The sequence below is a fragment of the Chlamydotis macqueenii genome, chromosome 1 (assembly GCF_036417535.1).
Source record: "Chlamydotis macqueenii isolate bChlMac1 chromosome 1, bChlMac1.mat, whole genome shotgun sequence".
NCBI classification, from domain to species: domain Eukaryota; kingdom Metazoa; phylum Chordata; class Aves; order Otidiformes; family Otididae; genus Chlamydotis; species Chlamydotis macqueenii.
This window is the reverse complement of record NC_141556.1, coordinates 127,812,094-127,835,305: the sequence shown is the minus strand read 5'-3', so window position 1 is coordinate 127,835,305 and position 23,212 is coordinate 127,812,094. Positions and strand designations below refer to the sequence as shown.

General features: G+C 39.3%; 1 protein-coding gene across 1 annotated transcript in view; it reads left to right on the top strand.

The window, feature by feature from the left end:
• IL1RAPL1 (interleukin 1 receptor accessory protein like 1) overlaps positions 1-23,212 on the top strand; it is a 774,364-nt gene that overhangs the window by 735,093 nt on the left and 16,059 nt on the right. Inside the window, exons 7-9 of the mRNA XM_086740214.1 lie at positions 6,645-6,777; positions 8,718-8,863; positions 20,504-20,647. Coding sequence (XP_086596340.1) covers positions 6,645-6,777; positions 8,718-8,863; positions 20,504-20,647 — 423 coding nt within the window. The remainder of the gene's footprint in view (positions 1-6,644; positions 6,778-8,717; positions 8,864-20,503; positions 20,648-23,212) is intronic.

Sequence of the window (23,212 nt, the reverse complement as noted above, 5' to 3'; positions counted from 1 at the left end):
AGGTATAGATATTTCATGTTGAATAGAAATTTTTATTCTGCTTTAAAAAATATCTTTATATATTTTATTTAAGTGAGAAATTTCTTCAAGAATCTAATGAGGAAAAAAGTCTTAATCTCACAAACTCCTATTTTCTACTATTTTTGTCCCTTCACACAGTAAGCTTCTTTTTAAAAAACAAACCTATACTTGTTAATATTCACCTGTAAAAGGCTTAGAGGCCTGCACAGTGCAAAGATCAGCTCTCAGTGGGTGCCTGTTAGGTGCAGGAGCCTGGAGAGATTTGATGGTTCAGTGCCTGTGATGCCTAATCTCTGTGAATCATGGATAAATTGAACAAAAGCTGCAGTCCCTCCAGCTGTAATCTTGCCACCTCTTAAGAGCTAAAAAGTTTCAGCTGGGCTTTGACTTGGTGGGAAAGCTCCAGAAAAAGTCCAGAGAATGTCAGTGATGCCTTAGGTAGCACTCTTCCCTCTAAGAATGGTGAATAATGCCATGGGAGTTATCCAATTATCACAGGAGCTTGCCTTTGCTTTAGATGTGCAGATATCATCTGCTTCAAGAGTGATCAGAGTCCAACAATGCTGTAGTTACTAGGCATTTCACAGTCCTGTACATGTGTTAGACTGGATCATAAAATCATAGAATGGTTTGGGTTGCAAAGGACCTTTAAATGTCATCTAGTCCAACCCCCCTGCAATAAGCAGGGACATCTCCAACTAGATCAGGTTGCTCAGAGCCCCATCCAACCTGGCCTTGAACGTCTCCAGGCCTGGGGCATCTACCACCTCTCTGGGCAACATGTTCTAGGGCTTCACCACTCTCATCATAAAAAATATCTTCCTTACATCTAGTCTAAATCTACCATCTTTTAGTTTAAAACCACGACCTCTTTCCTATTTCTACAGGCCCTAGTAAAAAGTCTGTCCTCATCTTTCCTATAGACCCCCTTTAGGTACTGGAAGGATGCTACAAGGTCTCCCTGGAGCCTTCTCTTCTCCAGGCTAAATAGGCCCAACTCTTTCAGCCTGTCCTCATAGGAGAGGTGCTCCAGCCCTCTGATCATCTTCGTGGCCCTCCTCTGGACTCACTCCAACTGGTCCATATCCTTCTTATGTTGGGGGCTCCAGAGCTGGACACAGTACTCCAGGTGAGCACTCACCAGAGCAGAGTAGAGGGGCAGAATCACCTCTCTTGCCTGGCTGGCCACACTTCTTTTGATGCCACCCAGATATGATTGGCCTTCTGGGCTGCGAGTGCACATTGACAGCTCATGTCCAGCTTTTCATCCACCAGTGCTCCCAAGTCTTTCTCGGCAGGGCTGCACTCAATCCCTTCAACCCTCAGCCTATATTCATACTGGGGGTTGCCCCAATCCAGGTGCAGGACCTTGCACTTGGTCTTATGAACCTCAAGATATTTGCATGGGCCTACTTCTTGAGCTTGTCCAGGTCCCTCTGGATGGCATACCTTTCCTCGACTGCACCACTCAGCTCAGTGTAGTCTCCAAACTTGCTGAGGGTGCACTTGATCTCACTATGTCATTGATGAAGATATTGAACAGTACTGGTCCCAATACTAACCACTTGAGGGACACCACTTGTCTCTGACCGCTACCCTCTGCATGCGACCATCCAACCAATTCCTCATCCACCGAAAAGTCCACCCGTTGAGTCCATATCTCTCAAATTTAGAGAGAAGGATGTTGTGGGGGACCATGTCAAAGGCCTTACAGAAGTCCAGGTAGATGACATCCATAGCTCTTCCCTTGTCCACTGATGTAGTCACTCCATCATAGAAGGCCATTAGGTTGATCAGGCAGGACTTGCCCTTGGTGAAGCCATAGTGGTTGCCTTGAACCACCTCCTGTCCTTCATGCGCCTCAGCATAGCCTCTAGGAGGATCTGGTCCATGATCTTCCCAGGCACAGAGGTGAGATTGACAGGTTGGTAGTTCCCAGGATCCCTCTTTTTACTCTTTTTAAAAACGAGTGCAATGTTTCCATTTTTCTAGTCAGCAGGGACTTCACCTGACTGCCATGACTTTTCAAATATCATGCAGAGTGTGTTGGCAACTACATCAGCCAATTCCCTCAGGACTCTGGGATGCATCTCATCAGGTCCCATAGATCTATGTATGTTCAGGTTCCTCAGGTGGTCATGAACCTGATCTTCTCTTACAGTAGGAGGGACTTTGCTCCCCTAGTCCCCTTCTTGTGGTCCATTCACTTGAGAGGTGTGGCAAGAGGGGTTACCAGTGAAGACTCAGGCAAAAATATTGTACAGTACCTCAGCCTTCTCCTTATCCATTGTTACCAGTTCACCAGTCTTCCTCATCAGGGGAATATACTTTATTTGACCTTCCTTTTCTGACTGACATACCTGTAGAAAGAAGCCCTTCTTATTATTCCTTGCATCCCTTGCCAAGCTCAGCTCCAGCCACGTCTTGGCCTTCCTGACCCCATCCCTACACAACTGGGCAGGGTCCCTATACTCTTCCCAGGATACCTGCCCCTGCTTCCACTGCCTGTGCACTTCCTTCTTGCCCTTTAGTTTGACTAGCAGGTCTTGACTCAGCCATGTCAGTCTTTTGGCTTCCTTGCCTGCTTTCTTACACCTGGAGATTGTGCTCTTGTGCTCTGTGGAAGGTGTCCTTAAAGCTCTGCTAGCTCTGTCCTACTCCGTTGTCCCTGAGGGAAGTTTCCCAGGGAGTCCTATTGACTAACTCCTTGAAGAGCTGGAAGGTTACTTTGCTAAAATTCAGGGTGCTGACTTTACTCTTCCCCTAACTCGTATCGCTCAAGACTGCAAAGTCCACCAGGGCATGATCACTGCAGCCCAGGCTGCTTCCAACCTTGATGTCACCTATTAGCTTACTTGCATTTGTGACCAACAGGTCCAGTATGGCATCCCCTCTGGCAGGGCTGTGAACTATCTGGCTTAAGAAGTTAATCTCAATGCATTCCAGGAGTCTCCTGGCCTGCTTACAGCTTGCCATGCCACTTTTTCAACAGATGTTGGGGTGGTCGAAGTCCACCAGCAGGGCAAAAGTCTGTGAGTGTGATGCCTCCTCTAGCTGGAGTAAGAAGGCTTTGTCATTGGTCTCCCCTTGGTCCGATGGCCTGCAGTAAACACCAACCACAAGGTTCCCTTTGTTGCCTTGCTCTCTAATTCTCACTTCAGCTGGGCTGTCAGCCATGTCACCTTCTTAGAACAACAGCCCTCAGTTCCTTTGAGGTATTTCACTGGTGTTTTCCTGCTGGCTCCTATTGCCTCAGGAGCACCTGGCTCCTCTCTGTGAGACTTCAGGTGTGCTGCAGTGTAGCCAGCACATCTCAGAGCAATAGGCTGAGGGCCCTCGCTATTACCCCTTCCCTCTAACCTTGGCATGCCATCCCACAGCTTGCCACAGGCAAGCCCGATATTATTCCCCTAACTCTTTGAGCCCAGTTTAAAGCTCTGTCCATGAGCCCCACTAGCTCATGTGCAAAGATTTTCTTTCCTCTTTAGGGAAGGCAAATCCCATCCAATGCCAGTAAGCCTGGTGCCATGTAGATCATCTCATTATGAAAAAACCCTTCCAATGTCACTGCCCACAACTGGAAGGAAAGAGGAAAAGACAACCTGTGCCCCAGATTCCTTACCAACTGTTCCAAGGCCCTGAAGTCTCTTTTGATCACCCTTGCACTATATGTTGCAGCCTCATCACCACTCACATGGAAGTGCAGTAATGGGTAGTAGTCCAAGGGCCATACCAGGCTAGGAAGTTTCCTAGTGACATCCTTTACCTGGGCACCAGGGAGGCAACAGACCTCCCTAAGAGGAGGGTCTGTCCTGCATATTGGACTCTCTATTCCCCTCAGAAGGGAATCACCTACAACTATAACCCGTATTTTCTTCCTCATGGAGGTGGTTGTGATATGGGCGGGGAGTCCCTTCTGACCCTGGCAACTCGTCTGGTGTAGACGGATTATCATCCACATCATCCATTGACTGGCCTTCGACATTCGGATCCTCATACCTGTTGCAGAGGCTCCTAAGAGGGCTGGGTTTGCAAGGAGGGGGTTCACCTGCCAACCCAAGCATGAACTTGCTTCCATTCATTCTTATCCTCTAAGCTACTACCTTCCACCAGGCAGGGGGAGGATACAGGATCCCCTTGATTTTTTTTATTTTTTTTTTTGGTGGCTGCTCCTGTTTCTTTCTCAGGGAAAGCAGAGCTTGGCACCACCAGTCTCTGTCTTTCTCAGGCTCCCTGATGCTCCTTAACCTGTCCACTTCCTCTCAAAGCTCTACCACCAGGCTGAGTAGATCATCTACCTAGTCACACCTTACACAGATGTTCTCACTGCCAGCTATTACTAGTGAAAGGCTCTGACACTCCTTGCAGCCTGAGACCTGGATGGCTGCACACTTCTGTGGGAGCTCTGGCTGGATTGCCACTTTCTGCAGGATGGACAACATGGCTAAGCTCCTTCTAAGAGGGTGATGACCACCACTAACACTCCCTGTGCTGCTTATTATAGGTTGGGGGTTGTCATTGCTCTGGCAATGCCCAGCAGCTCCCGTGACAGCTGGCAGCTCTTGGCAGGTCTCCCGGTGGCCCTGGCTCCCAGAGCAGCTTCCCTCAGCAACTGACCTTGGATGACTGTGGCCAACCAGGGCACAACCAGGAAGTTTATCATGTTCCATTACAGGTTTTAATGAACTTGACCGACATTAAGTGATGTCCCAATGCTCATGTCATTCCTCATAAATGGCTTCAAGATTGCAAATATCTTTCTTTCCAGTGCTTCCAAATGGCACTTCTAGAGCTATGTAGACTGAGGAGGTGAGTTTCCAGGGAGGTGTCCTGACCATTGCTCCCTGAGGTGTGGAAAGAGGAGCTGTGGTTTTCTTTAGGAAGGGAGATTTTGCCCTCTTGCTGAAGATCTTCAGCTTATATTTTGTAACTTTGCTCTAAATGAGATGAGATTATCAAAATGTCTCATTAGTCAGAGATTTGGTTTCATACCTTTTCATTGTGAATGAGACTCTCCTCCCCATTCTAGTTTCAAGTTCTGGGATACTCCTGTCTCCTTAGCAGGCATTCCTGGCAAAGGAGGTGGCATCAAGAAAAAGTTCCTGTAATGACTAAAAGCATTTCAGTTCCTAAACATCTTCTGAAAGCAACATAGATGGTACTTGCCTTGATGTTGCATATTGTGATTACAAACATTTGATTCTGCACCTTTTATGGCATGGACGTGAGAGTTCAAGCCAGACAGGGGGGTCAGAAGCTTTTATAGAAAACCAGAAATAGTTTCTGGTAAATAAAACGTTTATTTAATAATTAAACTTCTTGTTATATAACATCTTACATTTGTTCCCATACTAAAAAGTAAATAAAATATTCAATTATTAATGTCATATGTTTGAGAAGGACCAGGTCCTGATCCCAAACACTGTATTTTTAAGGAAATTAATTGAACCCAGATGGACTTCTCATGGCATCTTGGTACAGAATGAAATAGTGTTAACAATGCACCTCTTTTTTTTTTTTTTTCCCCCAGGAGCTATGGTCAGTCAGCTTTAAAATTCTAAGATAACAAGTTGAAAGTAAATAAAATATGAGTTTGGTCTCAGCAGTAATATAAACTCCATGAAAATACTTTCCTCAGGGGGGAAAAAAACCATTCCTTAAATCACAACACTTCTTTAAATCACTGTGTAGTTATCCACTAAAGAAATGCACATAGCCGTTTAGAAGGGTTGGTGCATGTTGAGACAAACATCTGTACAGCAGCGAATAGGAGATCTTTAACCATGTGGCTGTCCACATTGCAGCTACTTTTATCTGATCTTACCAACACACAAAACGTGTGCGTAGTACTGTTTCTATCCCTGTATGTTCTCTAGCTGAAAATCCAAAGCAAAGTGGTACTAACACAGTGCAAGACTACACAATGAAAATAAACCAAAGTGAAGACATATTGCATTTTAAAATTTTCATTATAACAACTAAATAATTAACACTGCAGATATATAGAATTACTGCTCCTTGCTGCGTGTACCTCATGGTTATTTCCATTCATACAGTGAGACGTGTCCCACAACATACAGAATGAGTTCACGTCTTCTTTTTTTTCAGTTTCAGTGCTGAAAAGATAACTTAGCAATGAGCATACATCTTTTTACTAGCTGTCCCTTGGAAATGATACCCTACAGGAATCTACTGGCCTCTCTGCAGAAACCATTGCAAAGCTGAACTAGCACAGATGTGATTGCATGTCTATTTTACTGAATCTTTATCTGTTTTCGAAGAAAACATGGAAATCTTTGGTTAAGTTAGCTCATTTTGAAAAAAAAAAAAAAAGTCTTTAATTTCCTTACCAAACATAGAAAAGTTGTTGAAAGAATACAAAATTAAATCCTGTTCTTATGTAACATTTAATTTCATTTTAATTGTCTTTCTTTTTAGAAAATATGTTGAACAACAGTTGCAAGACAAGTAGGTACTGTTGGACGTTTTCAAGAGCAGATGGAAATTGAAGATCTCTATAAATTATTATTAGGGTGTTTTTTAATCAACAGAAGCAACAGATTCAAAATTTAAACATTTAAACAAATTTTGAAATAACATATTTTCTTACATTGTTGTAACAGGCGGTTCTGCTAATCTAACCTGCCGAGCTTTCTTTGGATATAGTGGAGATGTCAGTCCTTTAATCTACTGGATGAAAGGGGAGAAGTTTATTGAAGATTTGGATGATAGTCGAGTATGGGAAAGTGACATCAGGTAAAAGAAAAAGTATTTTGTTTTTTTAATTGATATCATTTTGATAATATATGTAATACTTTTTATCATAGACTAACTCAGGAACATTTTGGATCTAATCTCTATTTTTGCAACATCCATTCTTTACCTTTTCAACTGTACCGGTTGCACGCCTTGGCCAGATATGATATTAGAAAGCTGCAAAAGCAGAATAGCTGCCCGACAAGTACTGCAGTGTAACTGACTAGAATTTGCATAGTGACTTCTTCAAAGTGTGGCAATCTACAATAAGAACCATTAAGTCAGTTACTAAAATGAAATAAAGACAAATAATTACATCAAGGAAAGCAGCTCAAAAGAAGTCTTTTAAAACATGGAGCCTTAAATGAATGCTGATGTCTGGCTTCTCTTTTAGAATGTTTTGATTTCTTTTCTTCAAAGAAAAAAAACTGAGTTTCCTAGGATGTTATCGAGCCTGTGAGAGCCAAGCATCCTGTTATGTGGGCTGCTTGTATCTGCTAAAATACTTGTTTTAGAGAGGATCTGGCAATTCGCGTCATGTACTTTTACTGCTCCTAAAAGTGCTGCCTCATTTGGAAATTAAGGAAAAAAAAAAAGTGATTTTGTATTGAGAATTACATGCTTGACATAGTGTACCAACTCTTATTCAATATGAAGTATCTACTTGGATCTGAAGAGATTCCTTTTTCATTTATAATTCTGTATGTGTGCATATCACTGTGCCTGTATAACATGGATAAACCCAGAAATGAAGGCAAATCTGAATGTACATTACAAGGAAGCTAAATGATCACAGATGTGTTATCTACAGTGGCTGTCTGAAACAGAACAAAATGAGTTTATTTGCACTTCACCTCTTACATAGGAGTTTACTATCTCATGAAAAGCCATGAAGTGACATTCGTTTTTGGCTTAACCTTGGACTTCTTCAGTGTAACCAAAGTAACAGAAACGATTCCTTTACAAAAATCAAGAAGGCCACATAGACATAGGAGGTCATCTCCATGTCCCAGATATAGGCAAAACAGAAGCATATTTCACCCCAGTGTACTTCAGGTTCATTCTATAAAGCTCAAAACCAATACACTAAATGGCACACGACAACCAGATCAGCTATATTTTGCATCTAAAACTTTTCCTAAGCACTTCAGCCAGAGACCTGGCATTTTGAAGGCTGATAAAAAGGTGACAAGAACCTCATTATAACTTTCTTGTTTTGTGGAGGAAGGAGCAGGAAGGCTGGTTTCCACCTCTTTTATCATGTGTGAGGTGAGGGAGCAGCCTAGAGCGGTTTGTCATTTACTTTGCTGGGTTTTTAAAATCACTGATGAGCTTGCTAAGAGGTAAAGAAAGCTATGGAAGATAGGTGGAGTCTTATGCAGGAGGTTTTTTATTTATCACCTGTATGAACAAGCAGCATCTGGTATGTCAGTTCATCCTACTGATTTATGATACACAGTCAAATTTTATCATACATTCCAGAAACAATTTTTCAGACCCTGGCATGAGCACACTTTTTTTCTGAGTGACATGCTGAAGAGCCTCAGAAAGTACACAATGTGTTTGGCCCAGACTCCTAGTATGATCCTAAACCCCCAAAAAACTGGTTTTACTTTTCTCTCTTCTAACATTTCAAGACTTCACATACTACTCATCAGAGTCTCCATCAGAGTGTGCAATAGTATATTATCAGCATGCACATCATCCTGCTTAAAGAAGACAATTAACTGAAGCTCTCATTAACATTTACAAAAGCAAACCTCTTCATTAGAAGTGAGGAAGAAAAGAGCATGATATAATTTAATTAAGATTTCATCAAACCATAGCCAAATTTGAAGCCAGAGAGTTGTGAATCGCAAGTAGTAGTATTATGTCATGATTACCTAACGCTCTCCTATGATACAAGTGGAATAGCAGAAATGGTTGCTTTTTTTTCTCAGGGTTCTCAAGGAACATCTTGGGGAACAGGAGGTTTCCATCTCATTGATTCTTGACTCTGTGGAAGAGGCAGACCTGGGAAATTACTCGTGCTATGTTGAGAATGGGAATGGACGCCGACATGCCAGTATTCTTCTACATAAAAGGGGTAAATATGCAGCTTTTCTCCATGAAATGGTACATTAAAGGGGCAGTCAGTTTGTAGAGCTTTCTTCTGATGCAAGCATGAATTTTGGCTTCCTGAGATATTAATAGGCAATGATTATTTTTCTGTACAGCTTTCAAAATAAAACAGAAAAGTTGTTGTTAACTATGGCTATCACTGTGAAAAATACAGTAACACCTTTTAATTTTATTTATATAAAATGCATTTGATAAATCATGAACTTTAAAACTAATAAAGGCTCAATAGAGAAAAAAAAAAGTAGTAGGAAGCCATGGGTGACAAAACTCTAATAATTTTCTGTAAGAAATAAAGTCAAATATTAGAAAAGCCAACAAAAATACATTCTACTTCTGTCACAAATGCCACTTAAACCCCATGCCAGGAGAGTTCCTGTGTAGCCTGACTGGACATTTTCCTTCTAACACATTTGTTTAACACCAACATTTCTGAAGTGAATAACATGACAGAAACTTCTAAGGACCTTCCTGTTTCTACTCACCACTCACATCCCGTGATTCCAGCTTGCCTAATGGCCACAGCCACCTCCCACAGAGATAATTGCAGAGAGGTGGAGAATCTCTTATGAAGTGAGGTTCCCAGATTCACTTTGTTCACTTTACCTCCCAGAGGGTGCTCCACATGCCTGCGCTTGATGCTCCCCACCCTCATGCAGCATCTCACTGGTTTAAGAGAAGAAAGAATAATCAGGAGCAGGGTCTGTACTTTGCTGTCATTACTGTGGTTTTTTTTAGACTGTTTGTGAAGATGAGCAAACCAGGTTCTTACTGTGGTCCTGGGCTTCTTGTGGCATCTCAATTTGTATCAAAGCAGTGATGTCTTCCCTAATTTTAGTCTTGAAGCTTGGAAAGTCTGTTTAAGTTTAAAAGGAAGTTAGAAATTAAGATAGTGTGACTCATTTGTTTAAATGTATTTTGGGGTACCTCCAATTAATTGAATAGAACTAATTTGTAGCCATTTTTCTGAACTCTTGTCATTGCTTCTTAAGAGATGCAAACGTAAATAACCAGATGTTCTGCTTAGCCAGGCATTTGCCCTATTTTCTTGAATTTACTGAGATGAGAAGTTAACTTATTAAGTAATTGAACCTAAATTTGCCAGCTAGTAGTCATATACTCCTAACTCAGGGACATTTGAACCTAGAGCAAAAGCATAATTCAACAAATACTGAAATCCAATGGCTTGTGTTTAGTAATTAAATTAGTGCATGGAAGACTGAAAATAAAGAATTATAAAGGCTTAAGTTACTTTAAAGCTAATACTTAATTAACTGACTTGTATTAAGTCACATGCTGATGGTGAATCCTTATTTTCCCTTCTATACAATCAGTAGCTCCAAGACTGACAACAAGGAAGTCTTTTCTGTTCTGTAACCACTAGTGTTCTAATCTAACAGTGTGCATGCATACATTTTGCAAGAGTCTACTTTCCTTGCTTCATTTCTTGGAGAAATCAGTATGTCAAAGACATCACAGTATGTAGCCTCATGATGACATGCTTAAGAAGAAGTAATCTCAGTATTTAATTGCCCTTATAAATAGCAAAAAGATAAAAATAGCAAAGACTGCTCTAAATATTTTTTCCTCTTTAAGTGAGGCTGAATCTGAAATTGTGATATGGAAACAAAATCTGTTATGCCCTCAAAAAACAAAAGGTACCTGTTACAAGCCTTCTACATACTTTGCATGTTGACAACTCTTTCAGTGAAATGATAAATTAACCATGAGAGATAAAAATTTGAGCTAGTCTTTCAGGACTCCCGGGAAGAAGAGCTTTGCACTGCTTGCTTAGTCTCCCGTGTATCACCATGACAACATTTCATTTTAGGTTTCCTTGTTTAGATCCGCATTTAGTCTCTGCTAGGAATGAGTTAGCTGTCTATTAACTTCGGATTATTGGCTTACTTTTAGAACAATTGGGAACCTAAAATTAGGTAAATTTTCTTCCTGAACACCAAGGCATTTGCAGAGCTATTAGTTTTGTCTGGTTTTCCAGTTAGTGATCTGTTTTTCCAGCAGTATAAACCAACAAAAATGCTGAATCTGGAATCTTCACTGAATACTTGAAAAATAAATTATAATCCTTCTTAAACTTCATATGTGGTACAGTATCACCACGATCAGAAGGGGCAGGAAAGCAGAAACTCTATTACTGAACAAAGATTGTTCCTGGGAAAGGAGATATTTAGGGCTAAATGCTGCAGTGGAAATTCAGGTACAAAATTTAAGACTTTCCAACACCCTTACAACTGCTTCTTTACCCTGGTCTATATATTCTCTGTAAACTTAAACTTCCAGGGGAAGCTTTTGGATATGCCTGCAATTACACAGTCTCCGAAAGGGCAAGAAGTTCAGAGTCTAAATCATCAGCAAAAACCTGGATGCATCTTGCTCACTCTCCCGTCAGTCAGCCCAGCAGGGACACACACTCACCTCACAGAAAACAGAAGCAGGGTCCGTTTGATGGTGGTGCCCACCACAGACCAGCACCTGGCACACTCAGCTGGGAAGAGAGGGCTTCTGCTCTTTCCTTGACATGGCACTGGAACAGACACCCACAGCCTCCCCTTTCTGATGAGGAATTTTGGGACGGGAGCAGAATATAGCTTCCCTGGACTCCAGCACCACTTGTGCAAGAAAAATGAACTCAGTCTAGGCATCCAACACAAGGAGAAAGCTGGGGCCCCTGCCATCTCCATCTAGACCAGACACCAGCGTTCTGCATTTTGGGGAGCTGAGCCCTGATTTTCTCCTGAGCTTCTTTTACTTTCCGACTGCCAGTGGAGAAAACATATGATCTATGTTTTTGTGCAGCTGGCTAACCGTTTTTAGACTTCTAACTTTCCTCAAACGCTATACATAGGGAGTATTTAACTCAGAGCTAAAGGCAACAGAGCATTTTAAGCATGACAATGCCGCTGCTGTTACATTTTATGGTCCATTCCTGCAAAATTTGTCCAAAAATTATCAGAAAAATAGAGGGATCAGAACCCAGGGGATATAACTTTCATTCCCTTCCTCCAGCTGCTGGCCAAATCTCTTTCTTTCACCTTTCTAATAATCAAATTATTTTGTCTTTTGTGTGAGAAAAAAAAAAATCTACTTGTATAATCTAAGGCTGTTTATGTTACTTATTGGTGATAGCTGTCATCGATCATCTGCAGCAGTTACAGGTTAATCTTCAGCTGGGTAGAGGAACCTTCTAGAAATTAATTTTGAGAGTGGTAGTGACAGCAGCTAAGCACAAATTTATTAATGACTGACCTATATTTCAGATGATAAAAAGGATGGATCACACACTATAATTCTATTTTTTTTTCACAGGTTTTTAATTCAAGAAGACAAGCCTATAGTCTATCAATACAGTAGATAAAAATGTAATGCATAAGGAGAAAGAATGCTCTCTAAAATGTTATGTATTGAAAAGTATGACTTTCATGCTGGATCAAAGCCTTCATATTCTCATTTAATCATAAACCTTGTTGGAAATACAGATTATTACCTAATTCTATGTTTATTTTTGTGGAAATTCTTGTCTGCATGTCTGCAACTAAAATTCTAAAGCAAAAATAATATCAAATTCTATCTTAGCATTTTTTTTTGTTATTGATATTTTAAAATCTTAATAATATATCTGTATTTTTCGTGGGACAGACAAGAGAACTAAGAGCCGGTAACATACTTTCTGCATTTTTAAAAGCATCTCCTTCCTTTTCTTACCATTTTCTCAGTGCTGTCTGATTTCCTGTTCTGGGCCTCTTTCATATTTTGGGTTTGTTTTCCTACGTTACAGGTGTTCTGAATTGGCATGTATGGCTCGTGTTGACTATGAGCCAGTGAGGGATGGTTAAAATAACTTTTTTTTTTTCTGTTGGGACAAAAAAAAAAAAAGACGTTAGCTGAAATATATTGTTTAGAGGAAGAGGTTTATTCTGTTTGAAATTGCCTATCACAATATATGCTTGAAAAAGAAACAAGTTAATATTTCCTATAGGAAATGCATCTTGAGGAAATCTGGGAATAGGTAGGCATACTTTAACCTCAGCTTTTATCAATGCATAAACATCATATTAGTATTTCCTGTACAATTTATTAACAAATTCTAAATAGCAAGTAATTCTGAATTTTCTTCATACAGTTATCAATGATAACAGAATTGCTAATGAGCAACTTAAATTACAGTGTCACTCCCATAATAGTGTAAATCTGTTTTATTACTTAAAGACTTGAATAAGTTAAGTTTTTTATCTCATGAGCATTTTCAATCACTAGAACATGATTTCACACAGTGGTAGTGATGAGTGACAATTAAGGCTTAAAAGAGAAAAGAAACTAGTTCTTTTCTAACCTCTGCAAAGACACTGCAGGTGTTATAGCTCCCATTGCCATAAAGCTTCACGATACTTCTGAAATTTCTAAATGAGAGCTCATCATGCGAGATATGAGAGCAACAAGTTTTGTATTTCATCTTCTGTTAATTGGTTCTAATTACTTAAACATTCCTGCAAATCTCTGAGTCTCAGTGGAAGCAAAATTGTTATAAAACTCTGACCCACTTGGTCAGTTAAGATCTTACACACGTGTATCTTCCAGTGTTTAAGGCATTCAGCTTTTATTCTGCATTGCAGGAAAAGCTTTCCTGAGATCCTTACCAGGCTTCAGAATTGGAATTTAAATTGGATTTGGTTTGATGGTGTTGTCACTTAAACCCAGCCAGCAAGTAAGAGCCACACAGCAGCTTGCTCATCCTGCCCCCTACCAGGTGGATGGGGGAGAAAATCAGAAAGAAAGGAAAACTCACAGGTTGAGATAAAGACAATTTACTAGGAAAGCAAAGTGAGATATAATAACAATAATATGTGTGTTAATAATTATAATAATAGTATTAAAATACAGCTATAATAAAATATAGAACATGAATGTTGCGTCATTTGTCACCACTCAACGACCCGATGACCAATACAGCCTAAATTGAACAGCGATCTCGGAACAGAACCAAGATTGATCTCAGAACAATCCTAAGAGAGAGAGAGGCAGAGAGAATTGCCTACCAGCCAGCCCCCATTATATACTAAGCATGACATCTATGGTACAGAATACTTCTTTTGGCCAGTTTGGGTCATCTGTGTCAGCTATGCCCCTCCCAGCTTCTTGCACCTGCACATTAGCAAAACCTAGGAAGCTGGAAAAAATCCTTGGTCTCTTAGTAACAACTAAGAATGTCAGTGTATTATCAACGTTCTTCATATACCAAATCCTATACTAAAGCCAAAACACAGCAGCTACTGGGAAGAAAATCAACTCCATCTCAGCTGAAACAGATGGGAATTGGTTTTTCATCCCCCTATGGCCGTTGGAGAAAGCTCCAAGTTTTCATTTGCTGGGTAGTGCAAAAGTTCAGTCACTTGAGAGGTTCATACACAGGGCCAAAAGTCAAATATCACTTTCCTTCCTGTCCCAAATCTAACCAAAAGTGACTCTTCTTTTTATACTCAATCTCATCTAAAATCAGTAAATTAGTAGAATACTAAAGACTTCTGCTAGACAGAAACTCTTCATAAGACCATGCTCTTCATCAGTAAGGTTTTTCTCATTCTTTAGAAAATTGAACTAAGACATTTCCACTAAAAAGGTTAGTCAGATTAGTGCCTGTATCTAGCTTTCCTCTGACAAAGTGTCAAAGAACTTGGTTTGTTTAACACATTTCTTTTCAAAATGCCTTTTGTACCACTTTTATAATATATCATTTTTTCATATATCATAGCATTCTCTTTATATAATGCCTAAGTGCAATTCTAACCTTGATTGGCAAGGATGAAAATATTTTAAAATAAAATGTCACAAATTGTTCCCATAATCCATGCAGAGCTAAATTATTCATTAATGCTATCCTCAGAAAAAAATGTAAACAGTATGTTTCATCATCTTATATCCTTGCAACTTGGTACTCCATTTTTCCCCACGTTTTAGCACCTCCCAGTGCTTCTTACATTCATTTCTCTCAGAAGATCTAAAATAAGTAGTTGTGTAGGCTGTCTGATTCCTGTAGTGCAATAAGCAAATAGAAGCTCTCCTAATCAGTAAGGTTTCGAGTCATACACAATTCATTTATTTGGGGAAGCTAACCAGACACTAATGCAGTTCCACACCAAGGCAACTTTTTTCTTCAACCTGAAGCATAAACTGCTTTTAAAATGCAGTCTTCTGTATTTAAATGTAGTAAACTTCAGCAATATTGCAGCATCTATATTTTCTTAACCGTATCCTCTTTTGAGGTAACATGCTGTTGGAGATAGTCAGTGTAATCATTCTCCTGCTGGGAACAGGTATCCCATACCTCTCAGAGGAAATAAAAATGTCATCGGTAAGAATGTGCTTCTATTATAATAATATACTATCTCTGTTCTAATAACATTGAGAAATCCAACAGCACCAAGGCTCAGCTATGCTGCCTGCTACATAGGTTAACAAGATCTCTGTCTTGTATTTGCACACATCTATACATATGTACATAAAATCCCGAACTCAACTAGTTCTTTATCATAGGTGAATCAGGAATATAATATATTGATTTAAAAAATAAAATGGAATAACTAGGTCTCAATAGTTCTAGTAAATAAAATGAAACTACTGCATTGAAAACCATATTAAAAACTGTAACTGAATTTATCCATCTGAAGTCAATGCTGCAGACATCTACAGGCATGTGTGGCCTATGCTGGCAGAAAGCATGTACTTTCTGCTAAGAAATGGTTTCATAATCAAGATAATGAACATTCCAAACCTGTTTCTACTGAATTATTATTGTCCTACAATATCCATTAGCAATTGTTCACAACAGTATCCATAAAGACATCTAGGTACCTTAAATATAAACAGATTTTTTTTTTTGGCACATTGAAATAAACAAACAAAACTTCCTAAAAAGTAGAGAATAGATTTTGTATATATATATGCATATTGGATTTGCATATGCAGTATAAAGCTGCAGTTCCATATGCTATCCTTTTTTTTTTTACAGTCATGTCATAATGAATACTGTATTAAGCAGGGAAAAAAAACCCACATACTTCTCTTTTTTTTAAACTGTGACTATGTTTCTTTCTTCTTAACCTACTGCCTACTCTGCCTACTATTTACCGCTGATGTCTGAAATGACACTCAGGCAGGTATTCCCGTGTTAGCCAGCCTCCTTCTTTCTTAAGAAGAAACACATGTGTTTATAACCAAAGCTGTATGTTATGACACATTAGTCCTGTGTTGGTTGTCATTATCTTCCTTCTTTACCTTCCCTCACGTGTCATCATGAGAGCTTTAGTATTGTCTTCAGCTGCTCCCCTTCCAAATTATATTCATTACCTTTATGTTTCATTTAATAATTGGAGCCTACGAAAGTACATTTAGACAAACTGAGAACTGTCTCTAACCAAACCTTCTAGTTTTGTGAGTTAAATTGTCCAAGACAAGCAAAGAATGGAAATGAATGTAGGCCAAAAAGTTGCAAAGATTTATGTATGTGCTAACCTGAAGCTCTGTGAATAGTTCTGTTGACTTCAGAGAGATTACTTATAGTCCATGAAGTTAAGCAATCTATGTAAGTGATTGCAAAATTGAAACCTTAGATAGACTGTAATTGGATTTTGAAAAAGGCTCAGAAATTGAATACACACCTATAAATCACATGTCCTTGAAGACTTATAAATCACAAAAAAAAAAGAATGTTTGAAATATAATTATTTTTCTTAGTAGCTCAGCTGTATGTGGACTAATGAACAGAACAAGATTAATTTTAAATTATCACAGATCATTAAATGTAAAGTCCCTGAAGCATGTCGTATAAGTCAAAAGATAGGAATCTTTGAAGGCACACTTTTATTTACTTTCTTGTTACAACTCCAGCTATGATAAGTGAATTACCTGCATGACACAGTGAAAGGAAGTTTATCAAATATTAAAGCCAGGTGAAGATTAAAGATGTGTTCTACAAATATGCCTAATAATTAGGATAGAATTAGTATAAAATAAGTGCATTTATTACCAACCGTATCGCACCAGATATTTGGAGAGGAAGTGTACTTTGTTTTAATTAGCCATCTCTTTCACTGGGTTGCTTGGCCAAAGCCTCCCAATAAGGAAAAAAAATTGTAGCCATTGGTCAAAATGCTTGTAACAAATCTTGTTTTAAATTGAAGCTATTTGTTCGGAAACCAATCTACTACTGCAGCAGTAATCAATGTGTTTTTCCTTGGAGTAGAACTGTTTCTGTGCTACTGGAGGACTATTGTTAATTGCCTGTAACTAAATGATTGCCGTGCTTTTGGATGTAACTCCCTGGCACTCACTCATTTGTTGTGTCGAACAGAATGCCTGTCCCCCTAAGGGTTAGTTGAGTAATTTTCCTCTACTATTTTCTACATTCAGCCTCAGGTCCTTAAGGAGGGCCAGGTCTGTAATTTAAGCAACATAACACAGAGGCTAAATAGATTTTAAAAGGTTTGCACTTTGCGTCTCTCCCCTCTGATGTGGAATTGTGCTGAAATTGGATCTTTTTAGTGTGGAGCCACTACAGGGAACTTGAATTTCAGCAGGAAAAAACAGATCACACTTCAAAGGGAGTGTAATGCTTGCTGCAGCAACTGTGCTTAAATCGCAGTGCAAAAGGCAGAATAAAGCAGCAGGAAAAAAAAATTGTTATTGTGAAGGTAGCCTTACACTCAAACCTTGCTGTTATGCTTTAACTTAGCTTTAGCAGTCACTACGTCATTGCTGACACACATCACGCTTGGTGCTCACAGAGCATCTTTCAGGAGAAATCCCTCCTACGAAGGAAACAGACATGCCCTCCCCACTTCACGTTGGGAAAACCGAGGCACAGAAATGTGAAATGGCTTCAGTCACCTGAGGGGCTAACAACAGAAGCAGGACTAAGTCTTCCTCTCCTTACAGCTTCAGTTCAGCGTAACACAGGGTAACGCTGTTCACAGAGTCCCTGTGGCAGCTCAGAGCCAGTGCCCTCGTGGGACACAGTTTACCATCCTGCAGAAACACTCACTCAAGGCCTGAAAGCCATCAGCTTAGTGTGGCGCTGTGCCCAGGCCAATCTGTCCCTCTTTCCACGGCTCAACACAGATGTGGCTGTCCCACTTCCAGCGCTCTGGGGGTTAGCTCAGGCGTTTGCAGTGCTGGGTGTAAGGATGCAGCTGTCTACAGGGTGATCTGTTCCTCTCTGCCTCTGGACCATGACAAACAGCACCCAAGACAGAGAGTGAACGTGTGCTGATAGATGTTGTCCAGCATGGAGGAAAATACAGGCTTGCTATGCTAGATGGATAGACCATGGAACTTACTTTGCAAACAAATCTGTTTAAGAAAAAAAAAACACCTTCTCCTTGTGTTCATAAGTGATCACGACAAGCCAAGCAGCAGCACATAAAAAGGCAATTTCTAGTATGTTTCAGGGTGACGTAGAGAATTTTGTTGTTTGCTTTGGTTGCTTAATTTAGGATAGTTTCATGTGTGTTCATATAGAGTTTATCAAAGTAAAAATATAGGTATAATCTTGAATTGTTTTACGGGGAAAAAGATCTCTAAGGGGGACGCTTTGATGGCAAAAGTGATACAGTGCATTAACCTGATTTCACACACAGTAACAGAGAACAGATGACTACCTGCAGTTATTTTTTCCATTTAATCTCAAAACCATTAATTTAGGAAAAACTTTTGTTTTACAGTTGTTAAGTTTTTCCTTTCCTTTAATGAGTCATAACTGCAGGCACATAGAGTACTTTGTGCCTAGCAACCTGAAATATTAAAGCCTTTCTTCTAGTTACCATTGAACAGCTGCATCACCTGTAGTGCAAAATGATAAACAGGATATATTAAGCCAGTGCAGAGTAATTTTTATTTCCATTTATATTCTAAAATACTGTATGCAAACATTTTTTTTTGTTGAGTGTTTTAATAACATTCCCCTCTCTGGACCAGAAAATTATTGAAAGTCTGAAATAACCATGCTGGTCTTAAAAATATCTAACACAAAGGAGTTTCCAGCACAGTTTTGGAGAGAATGACATGGAATATAAATGCCTTTTTACTTTATTTTATTACACTTTTAGTGTCTTCTAGAGAGCAATGAAATCTTACAGTTACCTCAAAATAATAAAAAGTGTGTGATTGTCAGTAGACACAATCAAAATAAATGGAATTGTCACTTTTTCTGCTAAACTTTTATTTCTCTAACTGAATTCTATTGTGCTGGAGTAACATATCTACATAACCACATGCACACACACACGCACACAATTACTTCAGGGCTACCCTGCTTCACTCAGACAGAAGCTGCTGGAAGGGGATACTCTGAAAACAACACAGAACTGAGCTTTCTCCAGCACAGATTTTTAGGAAGCAAACGTGTATCTTTGATTTCCAAGATTCGATTTCTTAGTATTCCTCAAAATTGAGTGATATTGGAAGAGTATGGGTCGTCTAAGAGATGCCATTTATTGCTCATTTCAAATTGCAACAGTGTTAGTAATGCTTTTCCTCCTCCCACTCCTCTTTTTTAACGTTGCCAGTTTTCAGTCAATAGCAAATTAAATGTAACAACAAAATGGATGCCATGTAACTGTGTGAGCTCCATTCAGCCTGCAACAGTTAAGACTGGGGGGGTAAAAGTCCATGACGGTGCTAGTTATGCACTGATAAGTGGCCCCACCGAGGATTGCTGCTTGTAGACAGTTGTGGTCACATTTGACCAGAGTCTTCATCCTTAGGAACAGAGCTACTTGGTGAGGATCTCAATCCATCATGTGAATCTCCAGTGACAGAGTGCAGCAAAGACACCAGGGGGTCATGGTCTGAATAGGAGTGTCAGAACGGACAAATTGGGATGGTTTGCTGTGACTGCACGTAAGCCAGCCCCACTGGGGGAAAGGGAAGAATAAAGATGAACTGTGGATCGTTGGGAAACTGTGTCAAAGTTTGCAGTTGTGCATATAATGGAGATGTGAGGCTGTGGGGTTCCTCAGATAATTTGTCTTCACATCTCTCGAGTTGGTTTTTTTGTTTGTTTGTTTGTAGGGTTTGGTCTTTAATTAATTTTATTTAAAAAAAATAATCAAATCCTAAGAGTAATCTTATCCAGTAGACTGAAAGTCATCTTATTTGTGTGTGGAATAAGGGAGGAGCTGTACTTGCATTATAGTAAAAAAAAAAGAAACATTCACCTCTGCTTTCATTGTAAGTGGAATGTCAACATTTACCTGTGTAAAAGAAACTGTGGTCTATCTACAGAGAGAGAGAAGGAAGTGAGTTATCAAATCTGTCTTTTATATATGCACATATTCATGTACATACACATACGCATCCCCAGCAATTGTTTTTTAAATTAGCAATTCAGATGGTGTACCAGAGAAAAACCTATTTTATTAAGGAAAAAAAAGATCTATTAATTAGGTATTTCTTCAAGGGCCCTGTAACAAAATGAACACATGAATAACCTATCGGTCATTATTTTATTTTTATGTTTAACATAAGTGTGAGGTCTGCTGCTAATCTTTCTCTGATTTGGAATGTGATTGTTATTGTGTTTTATGATTCTTTGCAGAGCTGATGTACACAGTTGAGCTTGCTGGTGGGCTTGGTGCTATTCTGCTGCTGCTTGTTTGTTTAGTGACTATCTACAAGTGTTACAAGATAGAGATTATGCTCTTCTACAGGAATCATTTTGGAGCTGAAGAACTGGATGGAGGTAGGGCGGCTTCCTAGCATGTTTCCTACTTGCTAAGTATGCCTGTCTTTTATTTTTCTCCACCAAGGCCCAAATTTTATTTCAGTTGTGTTAACAACTGCAATTTTTATTTCTTACTGCATTAGACACTGACTTGAATATGCATTCTTCATACAGTACATTAGCAGCGGTGATTGCTGAGCTGATGCACATGCTCCTCTGTGCAACTCCAGAAGACACCCATGTCTTTTAGATTTTTATTCCTAACACTGAATGTAAATTACCAGCATTGATGCATTAAAGATTTTCACTTTCTGTCAGTACCGAAAGCCAGCTTCGCTTCTCCATAAGCAAGGGAGTGTCTTCCCTAATTGTATTCACCAAATAGGTAGAATCCCAATCACTTGAAGTGAATCCCAATTTACTCCTTGTTTAAACTGATCAGTTTCAATAAACTGTACTGAGTGTTTGGGAATGTACCCAGCAGATCATTTTCTTGAGTTCATTTACTTAATCACTGAGATAGCTGCTAATGGTCATTAAAGTTGTTCTGTGATTCAAGGAGACTCAGCCTAAACAAAAGTAATCTGCAATGCACCGCCTTGTGTCAAATGTATACATGCATTTTCTTCTCTTTTTAAGCGCTGAAGGAAAAGGTCATATTTGCCTCTAGCCCCACTAATCAAAGCTGCTGTTGAACAGCAAACTGGGTTGAGCTGCAGGCTCTGATTAATTAGGTTTGGTTTCTTGGGTCAGAGTTCCTGATGCTTTGTGCTACCACTACGTCTTTGGTGATAGGACCTTCCTTTTTACTGAAATACTAGTACAATTTATTTTACAGTTCAAGGTAATAGCTTGTGGGCAGAAGCCACTGTGACATATTAAAATAAATACGTACTGATAAACAAGCACTGGCCAAATCTGCCATCGATAAGGGAGAACAGTGGCAGCAAAGTTAGAGATCCTTATTTAAGTGAAAGACTTGTATAATAAGATCACTAGGGAATGACCCACTTCTGCCTCCCATCTAAAAATGCACAAGCATTCAAAATAGAAAATGCTCAGAACAACAAGCCCAGGAACAGTAGAACATTTTGTAACTTTCTACTGGATTTACAAAAAAAAATTATACATTAATATAGCAGATCGGTGGAGGGAAAAAGCAGGTTATTCCACTTATTTTACAAAGGAGGAAACTGAGGCTCAGAGGAACTGTGACTCATGGAGCATTTTGGCAGACACCTTTTTTTTTCAGGAGCTGAGATCCTCTCTTCTCTATAAAGCAGCCTCCAGTTTAAATGGGCATGCTTACTTGCATGAGTTGTGCAAATTTAATAATGGTTGTATTATGCTATGCAGAAATAGAAAGTTTAATTAATAATTAAATAGATTACATGCAAATAGATGCAATTTAATATTTTCTGTCTCAGTATCAGTAATTCTTGCTTTTACAGCTTTCATTTATTGTTATCTCAAATCATTCCAACCCATTTGTAAACTTACTTTACCAGATGTTACACATTTGCCTCTCTCTCCTCTCATCCCAAACACTGGTCACCTGGGAACAACAGTACTTTAATCACACATTCTAAACAATAAAAAAGTGACCTCTAAAAGAGGCTGTTCTGGGATTCAAAAGGAGTAAAACCAATATCCTTTCAGTTTATCCTTCTGAGCAAAGTTCGTTGTTTAAGAAGATAAAGTGTGGATTCTCCTTAGATGATCAATGCAAACACTGATAGCTTGGGTGTTGAACCACAGTAATATAAAAAGAAAAATATAACTTGCAGATTCCTAATGGAAACCTGTAGCTTTTAGTGTATTCAGTATACTAGCAACATGGATGAAACTCATTGTGCCAGTGAAGTTACTGTAGCTGGACTTTTCACTCTGTCTCTTTCACTTATACTCTGGTAAAAGCAAGCAGAGAGAAAATGCTCCACAGAAAACCAGTTTCTGCAGAAATAAATTGCAGACATACATTCAGATCCTTTCCTTTGGCTTTTTTTTTTTTTGTCATTGACAGACACATAACACTGAACTCTCAAATCTTCTAACTGCATCTCCTGCAGTGCAGCAGCAGAGCACCCACGTGCTATTCATAATTTACACCGTGTTCTGTCGTACTTCAGGACAGCATGTAGATAAGCAAACATCAAAATATCACAACCTTTTTTTTCTATGTGCACTGTATTGTACCCAGAGAGGATTTCAAACACTTAAAAAGTGAAGTCTAACTAAAAATTTCAGTTCAAAATCTCTTTTAAAATGCAGCGCTTCATTTCTTCCCTGATCAGAGAACAAGTCCTTCAGGATGTCAAAGCTCATCGCAATTCCTCTTTCCTTTCCAAGCCTTAGACACATCAGTTTTTCTCAGGCTAACATATGCATTTCTGAGGGAGGCATGGGTAAATTGTGAGAAACATTTGAAAACGAAGTATTTAACCCTTACAGCTAATGCAACTTAATTTATTACTTTCTGAGGGGTACTGCAGATTAAGGAAGTGATCGCAGCAGATGATTCCTCATTTCTCTAAATTTGAATTTCCCATCTTCTCTCTCATGCTGGGGACTAGACTCTACTGT